We start from the raw sequence: 16,232 nt of genomic DNA on the forward strand, positions 1-16,232 counted from the left end.
ACTAGAAAGTTTGCCAATGGAATGAGCATATTATGCAATCTAGACTCAAACCTGCGTTCCTTTGGGAGCACTACGGCTCCAATCTGTCAAGAGTAAATGCTCTACCACTGCGTTACAGCTCTGATATTGGCACCGTGAAAGAAAAATCACTGCATGGCTTTCAGATAACGGACTGACTTTAATATATTTTCAAGTAAAAGTGTTTACATATGGTATAAAAAAATAAAGGAGGGAGCCAACAAAGAACAGACGAGACAGATTGCAAGACCAGTCGCTTTCAGATATATCCCATGCGACTTCACATGTGCGATAAGCAAACGTGTGCTAAATCCTTTATAGTGCAATAAAATCAATGCAAAAAGAGATGAAAGGTGAGTAGGAAGAGATCATCTCTGTGTCTAAAGCTTCTTCGATTTTACACAATGTGTCTACGCTGTTATATTTAACTGTGGTTTTTATGACTTTAAATTTTCTGGTTTTGACATCATTTGATCAGTCTACAGTTGGAGACAGTCCTGACAGACAAAAGAGGAGAGGAGAATATCATTTTCCTCTTTTGAAAGACATTGCTGCACTTCCAAAATATTTGAAGTCCATGTCTTAAAGACTGAAACTAGCAAGTAGCAAGTAGAAACTGATGTAAAAATTCAGTCTCTTGGACATGCATGTGATTTGGTCCGTTGTCCAGGGTATCTAGGATCTGGACCAATCAGACGACAGAGATGAAGATGACAGCGTCCTCATCATCGGTGGATTGTTTGAGGCTCAGCAAGATTGGACGACAGCAGGCAGCCTCTTTGATATCAGAGATTTCCCCTGAAACACAAGACAAAAAGAACAAAGAGAAAGACAAATGATTTTATACGGTATTGGCTATTGACTACAGCTGACAAAACAATCCTTATGCATGCTTAAGATGAAATGACTCCTTTCAGTAAAATTATATTATAGGGATAGTTCACCCAAAAAAAGAAAAGAAAATTGCCATCATTTACTTGTCATCATGCTGTTCCAAACTTTCTAATGTGAGCTAATTTGTTATTCACTAAAAGTTTTGTTTTCTACTGTAGCTCTCAAATATTGAATAGGAAATATATTAAATTAAATATTACATTTTGTTCTTTTCCATATTTGAATGTACTCCACCATTCAAAAGTTTGGGATCGGTAACATTTTTTAATGTTTTTGAAAGAAGTCTCTCATGCTCACCAAGACTGCATTTATTTGATAAACAATACAATAAAAATGGTAATATTGTGAAATATTATTACTATTTAAAACAAATGTTTGCTATTTGAATATATTTTAAAATGTCATATATTTTTGTGATGGCAAAGATGAATTTTAGGCATCATTACTATAGTCTTCAGTGTCACATGATCCTTCAGAAATCATTCTAATATGCTAATTTGCTGCTCAAGAAACATTTCTAATTATCAATGTTGAAAACAGTTGCATTTTTTTTGAAGAATAAAATGTTCAAAAGAATAGAATTTATTTCAAAGACATTTTTTGTAACAATGTAAACGTTTAATGTCACTTTTGAACAATGTTTTAATGATGCTTCATAAAAGTATACATTTCTTAAAGGATTAGTTCACTTTCAAATAAAATTTTCTCACCCTCATGTCATCCAAGATGTTCATGCCTTTCTTTCTTCAGTTGAAAAGAAATTGAGACTTTCATTCCAGGATTTTTCTCCTTATAGTGGACTTCAATTGCCTCCAAATGGTTTAAGGTCAAAATTATAGTTTCAGTGCAGCTTCAAAGGGCTTTAAACGATACCAGACGAGGAATAAGGGTCTTATCTAGAGAAACGATTGGTCATTTAAAAAAAAAAATTAAAAAAAATACAACTGTATATGCTTTATAAACACAAATGATCGTGTGCTTGCATGTGCTTCCGCTTTTCCGTATTCTTCAAAAAGCTTACGCTGTATGTCCTATGCCTTCCCTATTCAACTTACGTAACGAACGTGGAACCAGTTCTGTTTTTTTCCGTAAGTAGAATAGGGAAGGCGTAGGACATACAGCGTAAGCTTTTGCACGGCAATCATTTGCGTTTATAAAGCATATACAGTTTTTTCTGTATAATTGTTTCTCTAGATAAGACCCTTATTCCTCGTCTGGTATCGTTTAAAGCCCTTTGAAGCTGCACTGAGAAACTGTAATTTTGACCTTCAACCATCTGGAGGCCATTGAAGTCCACTATAAGGAGAATAATCCTGGAATGTTTTCATCAAAAACCTTAATTTCTTTTCGACTGAAGAAAGAAAGAAATGAACATCTTGGATGACATGGGGGTGAGTAAATTATCAGGAACATTTTATTTGAAAGTGGACTAATCCTTTACAAGAACTGAAACCAAATTTAATTGAACGGTAGTGTAGAGTATAAAACAGACTTATAAAACAGGAATATTGACGACTTGTATGATGCTTTGTGATATTTTATATCACATAAATATATATGTTATATTTGGTTACACTTTACAATAAGGTTTCATTAGCTAACATTAGTTAAAGAGTTGGTTCAACCAAAAATCATCATTTACTCACCCTCATGCTGCTCCAAACCTGTATACATTTCTTTGTTCTGCTGTACACAAAGGAAGACATTTAGAAAAAATGTTTGTAACCAAGCCACCCAAAGACTACCATATTATTTTTTTTTCCTACTATGGTAGTCAATGGGGGGCGAGATTTGCTTGGTTACAAACATTCTTCCAAATATCCTTTGTGTACAGCAGAACAAAGAAATTTATACAGGTTTGGAACATATTGAGGGGGTGTAAATGATGACAGAATTTTTATTGTTTGGTGAACTATCCCTACTACTTTCGTTAACATGAACTAAGAATGAACAATACTTGAACAGCATTTATTAATCTTAGTTAATGTTAATTTCAACATTTATTACTCATACATTATTAAATTAAAAGTAGTATTTGTTAACATTGCTTAATCCACTATAACATGAACATGAACATTTTTATTAACTAACATTACCAAAGTTTAATAAATACTGTAACAACTGTATTGCTCATTGTTAGTTTGTGTTAGTTAATACTCAGCCTTCGCATTCACCTTCATTGTATGGATAAAAACATTCTACTTAACATCTCCATTTGTGTTGAATGGAAGAAAACAAATCTATATTTTCATTTTTGGGTGATCTTTTCCTTCAACAGAAACCCAGACTGCTCAGACAGATATGTATCCCAGACTACTCAGACAGATATGAACAGGAGCAACACATACAGGTCAAGGAGAAGCAGGGTTACCTGGAAGCAATGCCTTCCTTCAAAACAAGTTCTTACTTTTCTGTGGATAAGATAGAGAAAAGTGAACAGGTACACATTTTGGCAGCTGTTGCAACAGAAGACCAAAATGCAAAGTCATGCAGAGAGTGACAAAACACAGCTAACACATCATTTGAAGAAGACAAAAATAACAAGAAGAGAAGAGCTTGCTTAACCCTGTAGGAAATGTCATGACAACATGAATTAACTTGACATCACAAGGTTCAGGGGTGGGATAAAGAACCAGACAAGCTTGACCAGAGCTGCTGTCTGATTGGTCAGGTAAGCCATCACTGAGGGGGCGGAGCCACTACCACTTACCACATTACGAGTGAACTTTTCAAATGAGGTTCTGCGATCCTGTATGCTTCCCGACTTCAGTCAACAAGATAAAGAGTGAAAAAAGGGACTACAGCAGGGTGTGTCTGAATATGTATATATGTGTATAGTAAATATAATTAATATATCTGTCTATTTGTGTCAATTCAAATGTATCAGATTTAACTGCTGTTGTACCACTAAATCATTTTTGAAACTGTGGTTTCTAATAAATATTATATCCACCCCAAAAAATAATACTTCCCTTTCACTGCTGGTGTTAAAGGATTAGTTCACTTTTAAATAAACTTTTGCTGATAATTTACTCACCCCCATGTCATCCAAGATGTCCATGTCCTCCTTTCTTCAGTCGAAAAGAAATTAAGGTTTTTGATGAAAACATTCCAGGATTTTTCTCCTTTATAATGGGCTTGAATGGGCACCAGACGGTTCAAGGTCCAAATGACAGTTTCAATGCAGCTTCAAAGGGCTTTAAACAATACCAGACGATGAATAAGGGTCTTATCTAGCGAAACGATCGGTCATTTAAAAAATAAATAAATAAAATTTAAGTTTTAAGCACAAATGCTCGCCTTGCTCTGTTCTCGGATGCGCATTCGTGACGTCACGTAATACGCAATTACGTTGAAAAGGTCACGCTTGACATAGGCGGAAGTACCAAGTCAGTGTTTACAACTTGAACGTGCAAATACTAAGTCAAACGCCGTTTACAAAAAAAGGTAAAACAACAATGTCGGACGAGGAGAAGATGAGTTTTTCCCCCTGCCCTAACTTTTTGAACCGGAATACACAGAGGAAGAAATTAGGCAGATGGAAGAGACTGCTGCGGCGACACACACCTCTCCAGCATCGGGCAGACGTGGTGGTGCACATGTGGCAAATGCCAACCATTGCCAACAGAGGAAGAATCTCAATCCCGCCATTAAAAATCAGTCGGTGAGTCCCTGTTTCCATCTCGCTGCATTACCGGACAAAATGGATTTCCACCATTACTAAGCAACAGCGTCGCACACCGGACGCGACATTCGGCGCCTGTCCGCGATGCCCAGCTACGACTCAAAATCCTGCCGTGCCACAGAGCGCTATGTACATTGTTTTACATTAAATGTATATTATATTTCTCTCAAATTGTTGTTAATGTACACACTGACTTCACCCTGTGCTGCAAGATACATAAAGTCTAAAAATGTATAATAAACATAGCCTTTTCTTTCATTTTGCTCTGTTGTGCCATTTTCCATGTACACTTACCTCAGTGTGAAATATTAAAGCATATGTAACGTTTCCCTATTGATGTAAAACACTCCCATTGTGCAGCTCTTCTATCAGGAGTCAAGTCAAAATTGAGCTTGCGCGTATATAATGTGCGCGTCCGGTGTGCGACCCCCTTTAAAGGTGTTTTTGTTCTGATGGAGAAGGGTATGACAGTCTGATAGCACTGACAACACAGGATGGAAGAACCATTAGTTGTTTTACCTTTTTTTGTAAACGGCGTTTGACTTACCGTGTGTCTCAATCAGCTCCCTAGTTCAGTCACTTAGTCTCGGCACTGATCAGGGAATCAGCCACATTCACTTTCATGATATACTGATTCACGACCTAGGGAACTAGGGAGCTTATTGAGACGCAGGGTTAGTATTTGCACGTTCAAGTTGTAAACACCGACTCATACTTCCGCCTATGTCAAGCGTGACCTTTTCAACGTAATTGCGTATTACGTGACGTCACGAACGCGCATCCCAGAACAGAGCAAGGCGAGCATTTGTGCTTATAAAACGTAAACTTTTTTTTTTTTTTTTTAAATGACCGATCGGTTTGCTAGATAAGACCCTTATTCATCGTTAGGTATCGTTTAAAGCCCTTTGAAGCTGCATTGAAACTGTCATTTGGACCTTGAACCGTCTGGTGCCCATTGAAGCCCATTATAAGGAGAAAAATCCTGGAATGTTTTCATCAAAAACCTTAATTTCTTTTCGACTGAAGAAAGGAGGACATGGACATCTTGGATGACATGGGGGTGAGTAAATTACCAGCAAAAGTTTATTTAAAAGTGAACTAATCCTTTAATATAACATTATTATAATTGTAACAAACTAATTTACATCATCCTATCATAACCCTAATCCCAAAATACACATTTTGATCATTTTAGGATGCTTGTTCTTGCCTTCAAAAACAGCTGGAAGAGATTGGAACAGAATACAGGGCCTTTTTTTTTTATTATTATTTTTTTTTTTAAGTTGAGCTATTTTTCAAGTAGGTTCCTATAAACAAGGTTCCCATTCAGTCGGTCACGTTCGACGTACGTCGGACAGACCGACGAATAGGAATCTCGCTAGAGAGGCCAATCTACTTCGAGTGTAACTAAACGAGCCAATGCACATTGGCATGCAATCATATGCATCAGCTGCTCGCCTCGCAGCGCGGGTATATAATGAGCAGCAGGTGCGTTGCATCTTCAGCTTTTCGCTTCGGAGCCGAACGGTGTTTGTTCCTGTTCTCTGCAAGCGAGTGTCTGCTAGAAGACGAGTCAAGCTTTTGGTTGAACTTCTCTTTTTTTTCCGAGTGCGGGCGAACAGCACAGCAGCGGGGTCGACGTCCTCTCTTTTTCTGTTTCGTTTGCCGTTTTTGAGCAAATAGCTGTTTGACAGCGTCAGAAGGCTGTTCTCACGGCCGGTACGGTGCGCTTTTGAGCGCTGAAAAGCCGTTTTTACGGCTGGTAAGAGTGAGCGCCTTCAAAGAGAGAGAAAGCACATGACAGGCTGCACACAATCCCTGTCTGTGTTGCGGTGGCCGTTCCCCTGCGTGCTTCAGCACTTCTAAAAGAGTAAAGTCCCTGAAAGAGCTTACACAAGTAGATTCGCGTCTTTTTAAAGACGACATCCTACTTGTGTTTCTGGATGCGATCGTTCCTGTCCTCACTGACGGCCACGATCACCGTTTCGCATGTCTGGGCGCGTGCTGAAATGATGTTCGTGGGTGTTCATGTTTTCATATGAGAACATGATCACGTCGACACGCCGGTCGTGACTCTTCTTTCTCCGGGAAGCTTGAGTCCCCTCTGTTGTTGGCCAGCTGCCGCTTGTGTGTAAAAGCACAGCCGCGGCTCTGCCCGACACTCTGGGAGACCGCGGAGATCAGCGAGAGCAAACCTCTCGCTCCTCTGCGTGTCGTGTGCCGTCGAGCTGCCGGGCTGCAGCGCGGGTTGTCACGGCAACCCAGCGCTCGCTCGGCGCTCTAGATGCGCGGTTCCCTTGCGTAATCTCCATTGTAGCGCCCTCTCTGGTGCACCAGAAGAGGTCTACTTTGCTGATATGGCTTGGGTGACATGAGGTTGAGGGGTTCCTTCGGGGAACCAACCCCCTAGGGCCCCTCCCTCTCTAGCGCATTGCAAGCTGTGCAGTTTCTGGATTGGATTGCTGGTCCTTTTCATAGGGGAACCTAGCATTTCATTCAGAGCTCCAGCTGAGGGACAGACGTCGATTGCAGCATCGGAGAGAGTGCTGTTATGCTCTGGAAATGAGGGTGACGCTGCCCACTGTAATGGTGTGTGCTTATGCTGACTCAGATTCAGAGTTTACAGCCATGCTTTCCTGGGTCTTCCAGATGTGCATGGAAAACTTGGCAGTATGGGGGTATATTGGTGCCATAAATATGGAATGCCAAAGGTGCCAATCTGCATAAGTTTTTCCTCTCTCACTACCCTCTTGGATGGGGTGGCTGTACACAGACCACACCCACCCTGCATGTGAGGCCAAGGCACTCTTTTTGCATGAGGGTAGTTCTGTGCTGGGGTTGAGCTGCGCTTGTTGACTAACCGTGATCAAAGTCACGGCGCAGGCCCTCAGCCAGACGATGTCCACCTCCGTGGTCCAGAAGTGCCCCCTGGCTTACCTTGTGAGGTGTGAGAGGTTGTCAAGCTAAATGCTTTCTCAATGCTCCCATCTTACGAGGTGGCCTTTCGGTGACACTGTCGAGGACTGAGCCCAGCGGTTCTCCTCAGTTAGTAGCGGATAGGGGAGCTTCCCATGACAAACCATTGAGTTCCTCTTGGGCCGCCCCTCAGTCTGCTCGTCGCCAAGGGTGTCGTCCCCTGCAAGAAACTCCGGCCCAGCAGGCTCTGCTGTATCCATTGCGGGGAGATGACGCCTCCCGTCTCTGCAGCTGTTTAACTGGTTGGTGAGAATCACCCCTGAGACGGGCGACCCAGAGATGGGTGGGGCTGCTCTTCCACCCCTGGAGGAGGGCCAGGTGGTAAATCCTTTATTGGGTTTGTTTCTGTTCCGCCACTGACCCAAGAGGCAGCGGTACCCAAATTTTAAAGAGCAGTTCCTCCATTTCCAGGTCTGAAGAGGGTTTGGAGAGCAGTGGGAGGAGAAAAACCTCACCACTCTCATCCCCCTCTTCTGTCGCCAGTGGACAGCAGCGAGCAGCGGGCAGCCAAAGCCTCGACTGCTCCCTCTGTCCATCCGTGGAGCCAGGTAAGTGTTGCCTAGCACACTGTGACGCCGCTTCGGGCCGCCTCACAAAGAGAGCCCCCGAGCCGCGTCCCTGTGTTCCACCTCGCTGCCCTGCTGCGGGTACACCGGTGGTCCCTTTGGTCCTGCTTGTACGGTCTCTGCGAGCCGGGTTAGCGCTCCCCAGTCCGTCTCGCTGGCTCCTTCGGACCATCAGGGTCGGCTTTGCGATTCAGTTCGCCCGGCTCCCCCCAAGTTCAGGGACGTCCTCTTCACTACAGTGAAAGATGCCGATGCCCCTGTCCTGCGTGCGGAGATCGCAGTCCTACTGGCGAAGGACGCGATAGAGCCGGTCCCTCCAGCCGATTTGAGGTCGGGGTTCTACAGCCCCTACTTCATTGTACCCAGGAAAAGCGGCGGGTTACGACCGATCTTGGACCTGCGAGTTTTGAATCGGAGCCTCCACAAGCTACCATTCAAAATGCTCACGCAGAAACGCATTTTCGAGTGCATCCGTCCCCGAGATTGGTTTGCAGCGATTGACCTGAAGGACGCGTACTTCCATGTTTCAATTCTTCCGCGACACAGGCCATTCCTGAGATTCGCGTTCGAAGGTTGAGCATATCAGTACAGAGTCCTACCCTTCGGGCTGGCCCTGTCTCCCCGCGTCTTCACGAAAGTCGTGGAGGGAGCCCTTGTTCCCATGAGAGAACGGGGTGTTCGCATTCTCAACTATCTCGACGACTGGCTCATTCTAGCACAGTCCCGGGATCAGTTGTGCAAACACAGGGATTTGGTGCTCAGACACCTCAGCCAGTTGGGGCTTCAGGTCAACTGGGAAAAGAGCAAACTCGCCCCGGTGCAGAGGATCTCTTTTCTCGGTATGGAGTTGGATTCGGTCGAGCAGATAGCACGCCTCACAGAGGAACGTGCTCGGTCAGTGTTGAACTGCCTGAATACATTCAATGGCAGGACAGCGGTCCCACTGAAGTTCTTTCAGAGGCTCCTGGGGCATATGGCGGCTGCTGCGGCTGTAACACCGCTCGGTCTGCTTCATATGAGACCGCTTCAGCACTGGCTTCATGGCCGAGTCCCGAGATGGGCGTGGCAGCGCGGCACATTCCGGGTGCCAATCACTCAGGAGTGCCGCCGAACCTTCAGTCCGTGGTCGGACCCCTTGTTTCTTCGGGCAGGAGTGCCCCTAGAACAGGTGTCCCGGCATGCTGTGGTGTTCACAGATGCTTCTGCCACCGGCTGGGGTGCCACGTAATACGGGCATGCAGTCTCAGGGGTTTGGACGGGACCCCATCTGCATTGGCACATCAATTGCCTCGAGTTGCTGGCAGTACGCCTTGCTCTGAGCCGCCTCAAAGGCCTGCTTCAGGGCAAGCATGTACTGGTCCGTATGGACAACACTGCGACCGTTGCGTACATCAACCGTCAAGGTGGTCTACGCTCCCGTCGCATGTCACAACTCGCCCGCCATCTCCTCCTGTGGAGTCGGAAGCATCTGAGGTCGCTTCGCGCCATTCATGTCTCCGGTGTGCTCAACCGTGTGGCCGACGAGCTATCACGAGCTGCGCTGCCAGGAGAGTGGCGACTCCACCCCCAGGTGGTTCAGCTGATCTGGAGAGAATTCGGAAAGGCTCAGGTAGACCTGTTTGCCTCACCAGAAACCTCCCACTGCCAGTTGTTTTACTCTCTGACCGAGGGGACACTCGGGACAGATGCACTGGCTCACAGCTGGCCCCGGGGCCTGCGCAAATATGCGTTTCCCCCAGTGAGCCTACTTGCACAGACCCTGTGCAAAGTCAGGGAGGACGAGGAGCAGGTCTTGTTAGTTGCGCCTTACTGGCCCAACCGGACCTGGTTCCCAGAACTCTCACTCCTCGCGACAGCCCCTCCCTGGCCCATCCCTCTGAGGAAAGACCTTCTTTCTCAGAGACGGGGCACTCTTTGGCACCCGCGTCCAGACCTCTGGAAACTCCATGTCTGGTCCCTTGGACGGGATGCGGAGGTTCTAGGTGACTTACCCCCTGAGGTACTTAACACCATCACTTCGGCACGTGCACGGTCTACGAGACGTGCTTACGCCTCCAAAGTGGAACCTGTTCGTCGAGTGGTGCTCTTCTCGCCGGGAAGACCCCCGAAGATGCTCGATCAGAGTCGTGCTTTCCTTCTTGCAGTAGGGTTGGAGCGTAGGCTGTCCCCCCTCCACCCTCAAAAGTCCATACTGCTGCTATATCCGCTTACCACGACCACTTAGATGGCAAATCTGTTGGTCAGCACGACCTGGTCATCAGGTTCCTTAGGGGGGCGAGACGGTTAAATCCTTCTCGTCCCCTCTCCATACCCTCTTGGGACCTCACTCTGGTGCTGAGAGCACTTCAGATTGCTCCCTTTGAGCCTTTGCTGTCAGTAGACTTAAAGATTCTGTCTATGAAGACTTTGCTGCTGGTGGCATTGGCCTCCATCAAGAGGGTAGGGGACCTGCAGTCATTTTCGGTCGACGAATCGTGCCTGGAGTTCGGGCCGGGTGATAGCCACGTGGTACTAAGACCCCGGCCTGGCTTTGTGCCCAAGGTTCCTACCAGTCCCTTCAGGGACCAGGTGGTGAGCCTGCAAGCGCTGCCCTCGGAGGAGGCAGACCCAGCCCTGGCTTTACTCTGTCCAGTCCGCGCTTTGCGACTGTACATAGACAGAACCTAAAGCCTCAGGACCTCAGACCAGCTCTTGTCTGTTATGGAGGCCAGCAGAAGGGAAAGGCTGTCTCCAAGCAGAGGATGGCCCACTGGATAGTGGATGCCATCGCCCTGGCTTACCAAGCTCAGGGTGTGCCCTGCCCGCTCAGGTTGCATGCTCACTCCACGAGAGGTGTCGCATCCTCCTGGGCGCTGGCTCGTGGCGCCTCGCTGACAGACATTTGTAGAGCTGCGGGCTGGGCGACACCTAACACGTTCGCTAGATACTATAGCCTTCGTGTCGAGCCGGTCTCCTCCCATGTTCTCGCCACAGGTCAGAGGCACGGAGAGGCCCCGGCTTAGTGTCGGCTTGCTGCGCTACATGCGCTTCTTTTCTCCAGAGAGTCCCTACAAGGCAGACCCTGTCGAGTCCTCCGATATCCCTTCGGCAGCCGACGTGGCGGAGCGTCTGGCGCCAGGCCTATACTCCGTTGTATCCTTGAGAACCGGGTTTAGGCTGGGTTCCATATGTGTGACCCTACGGGGATCCCATATGGTTGGTTCCACGGTTGCTCCTAAACGAAGCCCGTGTCTTTCCCTCTGGGAGAACCTACCCTTCATCGGGTTGGAGTCACCCCAGCTCTTCCATATGTAGCACAGCCCTACAGGGTTAGTCCATATGTACTTCTCCACATAACTCCTTCGGGGAAGGATGTGGCTTCCGCAGCGTTCCTTTCCCAGCGAAGGGTACGCTTTCCCAGCGTTATCCAATAGTCTCACTGAATGGGTTTTGGGGAACAGCAGTGATCGACTCTCTCTGTGTTAGCCCTGTCCCACCATCCTCAGGCAAGGGGGTTCAGGTGGCTTGCAACAGAGCGCTGGAAGGGGGCAGCTCCTGTGGCGCTTTGGTAGGGATTCCTATTCGTCGGTCTGTCCGACGTACGTCGAACGTGACCGACTGAATGGGAACGTCTCGGTTACAAAGGTAACCCTCGTTCCCTGAAGGAGGGAACGGAGACGTACGTCCCGTCGCCACAGTCGCTGTACCCCGCTGATGCTGCCGCCTATCCGGTTCGGCTCCTCAGCGAAAACCTGAAGATGCAACGCACCTGCTGCTCATTATATACCCGCGCTGCGAGGCGAGCAGCTGATGCATATGATTGCATGCCAATGTGCATTGGCTCGTTTAGTTACACTCGAAGTAGATTGGCCTCTCTAGCGAGATTCCTATTCGTCGGTCTGTCCGACGTACGTCTCCGTTCCCTCCTTCAGGGAACGAGGGTTACCTTTGTAACCGAGACGTTTTAATAAGATGTCCAATGCAATGCAAATAAAACAAACAAAAAATACATTGACTTCAACATTCAATGGTTTATGAATCTGACACAAAAATAAACAGCTTTTCTCAGAAAATACTTAATTTCACACACAATACCGTTCAAAAGTTTGGGGTCAGTTTTTTTTTTTTTTTAAATTAATACTTTTATTCAACAAGGATGCATTATATTGATCAAAAGTGACAGTAAAAACAGATATAATGTTAGAAAATATTTCTATTTCAAAAAAGTGCAGTTCTTTTAAACTTTAAAAAAAATGATCATGGTTTCCACAAACAATAAACAGCACAAATGTTTTCAACACTGAAAATAATAATGTTATCTTGGGTAACATATCAGCATATTAGAATGTTTTCTGAAGGACTGGAGTAATGACTTCTGAAAATTCAGCTTTGCCATCACATTAACAAATTCCATTTTAAATTATATTAAAATAGAAAACAGTTATTTTAAATAATAGTAATATTTCAGAATATTGCTGTTTTTACTGTATTTTGATCAATTAAATGAGACTTCATCTAAAAAATCTTACCGACCCAAACTTTTGAACAGTAGTACATTACCACTGTAATAAGGGCATGTGGATGCAAGTCTTAATGTATTCAAGATGAGTTATTCTAAACTGATTGCGACTGAGTCAAAAATTGCTTAAAACATTTTACCTTTTTCTTAGCCTGCAGAAGTTCCTGGTAGGCACTGGATCTAATGAAACGACTATAAGAGTCACTCTTCATCAGCTTATAGATGTGTTCCTGAGAGACACACATTTACATGTTTATATGGTTCATAATTTTTTTGAAAAACAAAAGCAAAAAATAAGTAAATAAATAAAAAAATCAATGTATAGCTGCTAATAACAAATAATCCTCACCTGTGCATCCTCAAAAGCGTATCGTCCGGGGTCTTTGATGTTTTGTGTGGTTTTGTCGTAGCTCTTCGAGTCAACGTTGATGGCACTGGGGGCTCCAGGAGCCAAAAACTCCTCCCAGATCTCCTGCACCCGTGTTGGCACCTCACGAATCGGCCTCTTCTTTAACTCCTGCACTGCCAACCAGAATCTAAGTTTTGGATAACAACAGAGAATTAATTTGCAGAATACAAAGAGAATACATGCAGCAAAAGTATAGCTGCCCAGTGGAACATCTGGCTGTGTTACTCTTCACCCACCAGCAGGGGGCATAAAAGGTTAGTGTAGGTGTACCTAAGGTTTTCTGAGCTGAATTCAGACTCCAGGAACTTGAGAAACTGCTCTCTCCCAACAGGATCTTTCAACACCTCGTCGATTCTAAAACCCCAGCGTCTAACTCTAGTCTGACCTGGTTCCTTACTGTTCCAACATACACAAAAACACATTATAAACACATTGATCTGTAAAAACAATAATAATATTTAATGTGTATTTTTGAAACAGACCTGGCCTCCATCTCCCAGAACGTTGTGTCATCTGATATCCAGGGGTTGGAGGGATCAGGAGTGGACAGGAACGGGTCATAGTCTGAATACTGCTCAGTGTAACTCAGCAAGCTACAAGGCCATCACAAAAATAGAGTTAGGGATAAAAGAAAGGAAGAAAGAGATACATAGATAATGCCACTAAAGGGCATTATCTATTAGTAAAATAGCATAGTGGCATATTCATGTACATACTAGTTATGTGACTCAATTTAATTTAAAGTTTAACTAATAAATAAGAAAGCAAAAACATTGGTGTTGGGGAATGTTAATTTTTATTGTGTTACTAATTATTAAAAGTCTGATTACTTATCATTATTAGTAATACATATACAGTGGCATGGAAGACGGAAGGTGAAAGTAAAATCTGACCAAGCATCTGTCAGAGTAAGCTAATCTAACATCTTTTATTATCCTTGCAGCGTGTCGGTTATGCGGTGATTCACTATGTAATTATTGCAGGGGAAATGAATTGTACTATTAGTTTAATATTAAATGGAGCCTAATAATCATAAATGTAAGAATAATTTAATACTTTAAATGGAAATGCCAAATCCTCTTGATATGGACGATAGCTGATGCTTTTGATGATATCTCGTCTACAATACCATCGTCTATCGGCGCAACCCGGCGTGATGACAAATCAGGTGCTCCCTCGAAATCGGGTCTCTGTTAGGACCCCAAGCATTTGGCTCATATAACTTTTAATAAGTATTCTCTTTAGCGCTTGATTACAATTCCTACAAAATCATGTTTTGTTAAAGGTGCCCTAGAATCAAAAATTGAATTTACCTTGGCATAGTTGAATAACAAGAGTTCAGTACCTGGAAATGTACATTTGTGTTTATAAAGCATACAGTTGTATTTTTTTTTTTTTTTTTTTTTTTGACCAATCGTTTCTCTAGATAAGACCCTTATTCCTCGTCTGGTATTGTTTAAAGCCCTTTGAAGCTGCACTGAAAATGTAATTTTGACCTTCAACCGTCTGGAGACCGTTTGAAGTCCACTATAAGAAGAATAAGCGTGGAATGTTTTCAACAAAAACCTTAATTTCTTTTCAACTGAAGAAAGAAAGACATGAACATCTTGGATGACATGGGGGTCATCCAAGATGTTCATGTCTTTCTACATCAGGAAATTTTCATTCAGAAGTGAACTAATCCTTTAATAGGAAGACTAATTAAAAAGTAAGTAAACAACTCCGCTTATAAAATAAACTGAGGACTTTGTCTGATTTCAGAATATATACGCACATTTAATTTCATTCATATATATATATATAGACTTTTTAAAATGCAGTCTAGTTTTTGCAGGAAAAAATGCAGCACATATCTGAATGTATTATGCTTATCAGTGACTTTATATATAATGCAATAGTACAATGATTGTGAACCATAAATATAACCCAGATCCCAGGTTTCTCATTTAATACTTATTATTTGTCAGTTACTTGCATTACTTATTGGTAAAAATAACACAGATATCATAAAGGGCATTTAACGCACAATACTTGTAACTTGTTACCTCCAACACTGATGGACATTTTATATTTTGGTCTAAAATTGATTGCTGTACGTCAGTTTAATTTCACGCAGCACTAAAATCGTAGTGCTTCAAGATGTTGTGGCACCCTAATAGAGCCATTGATCTCACAGAGGAAGTAAATTTGAGGACGAGAAACAGAAACATATTTGTCAGCATGAGTAATATCACTACACAGACTATTAAGGCGATCGATAAGAAAATGTTTAAGCACTGTAGAATAATGAAGACCTGTGGATCGATCACAGCACAGATGTTCTCTCTCTCTCTCTCTGACTTACCTCTCTGCAACTTTGGACATTTTCAATCGATGTCGGTCTAACTGTGCTTGCCGAAACTTGATCTGGAAAGACAATGGTGGTAATAGTCTGGGTGAGTGTATGTGGGTATGTGTGTGTGAAAACAGATGGTAAATACAGACATGGATGAACTAAAATTTGCAGTTTTCCACACAGCTGCTCTTGTGGCCATGAATTAAGAATTTGTTCCCACAACTTATTAATTCATGGCCACGTTTTATGAATTAATTCCCTCATTCTAGTTAAACTGCGGCTACATTGTACAAATTTGTTTCACAATTTAATTAAGTTAAATTGAATTTAACTGAAACAATGGAATGAATTAGTAAAATGGGGCCATGATTTAACGTCACGAAGTAAACAAATTAATAAGTCATGGGAACTAATTCTTAATCCACAGCCACGAAATCCCCAATGTCAACTGGCCAGCTAGATAAACACCAGCTTTGCTAGGCTGCGAGTCCAGGTAGACTAGCTTAAACCAACTAAGACCAACAAACCAGCTGATTTTAAGAGTAACCTGAACAGAAGAAACATGCTTACAAATCAGTTAAAAACAATTTCAATAAAAATATTAAAAGCAAAACAGGATATCAAATATGTAAAGGAAGCATAAAATTCTGAGTTTCAACTCTGAGATATAAGTTTGTCAAAGGAATGTCATTATAGTAATTTTTTCAAGACCTGAACACAAATCAGTGAAGTCTAGCAAATGATAAAAATTAAACTTGAATGACTGGTTGAATCTGGTTATCAAATAGAATACTCAATAAATTCAAATTCAAAATTTTTTAATTATCTGCCTATAAACACACAACCAATCA

The 16,232-nt window shown here is 43.5% G+C and overlaps 1 protein-coding gene across 1 annotated transcript in view; it reads right to left on the reverse strand.

Moving 5' to 3' along the window:
• Positions 1-295: 295 nt before the first annotated feature.
• Positions 296-16,232, reverse strand: part of rgs7a (regulator of G protein signaling 7a) — a 114,509-nt gene continuing 98,572 nt past the window's right edge. The window contains exons 11-17 of the mRNA XM_067367056.1: positions 15,391-15,452; positions 13,529-13,639; positions 13,317-13,442; positions 12,987-13,173; positions 12,778-12,867; positions 3,623-3,676; positions 296-816 (exon numbers count right to left, since the gene is read on the reverse strand). Of these exons, the coding sequence (XP_067223157.1) occupies positions 766-816; positions 3,623-3,676; positions 12,778-12,867; positions 12,987-13,173; positions 13,317-13,442; positions 13,529-13,639; positions 15,391-15,452 (681 nt within the window). The 3' untranslated portion in view covers positions 296-765. The remainder of the gene's footprint in view (positions 817-3,622; positions 3,677-12,777; positions 12,868-12,986; positions 13,174-13,316; positions 13,443-13,528; positions 13,640-15,390; positions 15,453-16,232) is intronic.

Source organism: Chanodichthys erythropterus, chromosome 18 (assembly GCF_024489055.1).
Source record: "Chanodichthys erythropterus isolate Z2021 chromosome 18, ASM2448905v1, whole genome shotgun sequence".
NCBI lineage: Eukaryota > Metazoa > Chordata > Actinopteri > Cypriniformes > Xenocyprididae > Chanodichthys > Chanodichthys erythropterus.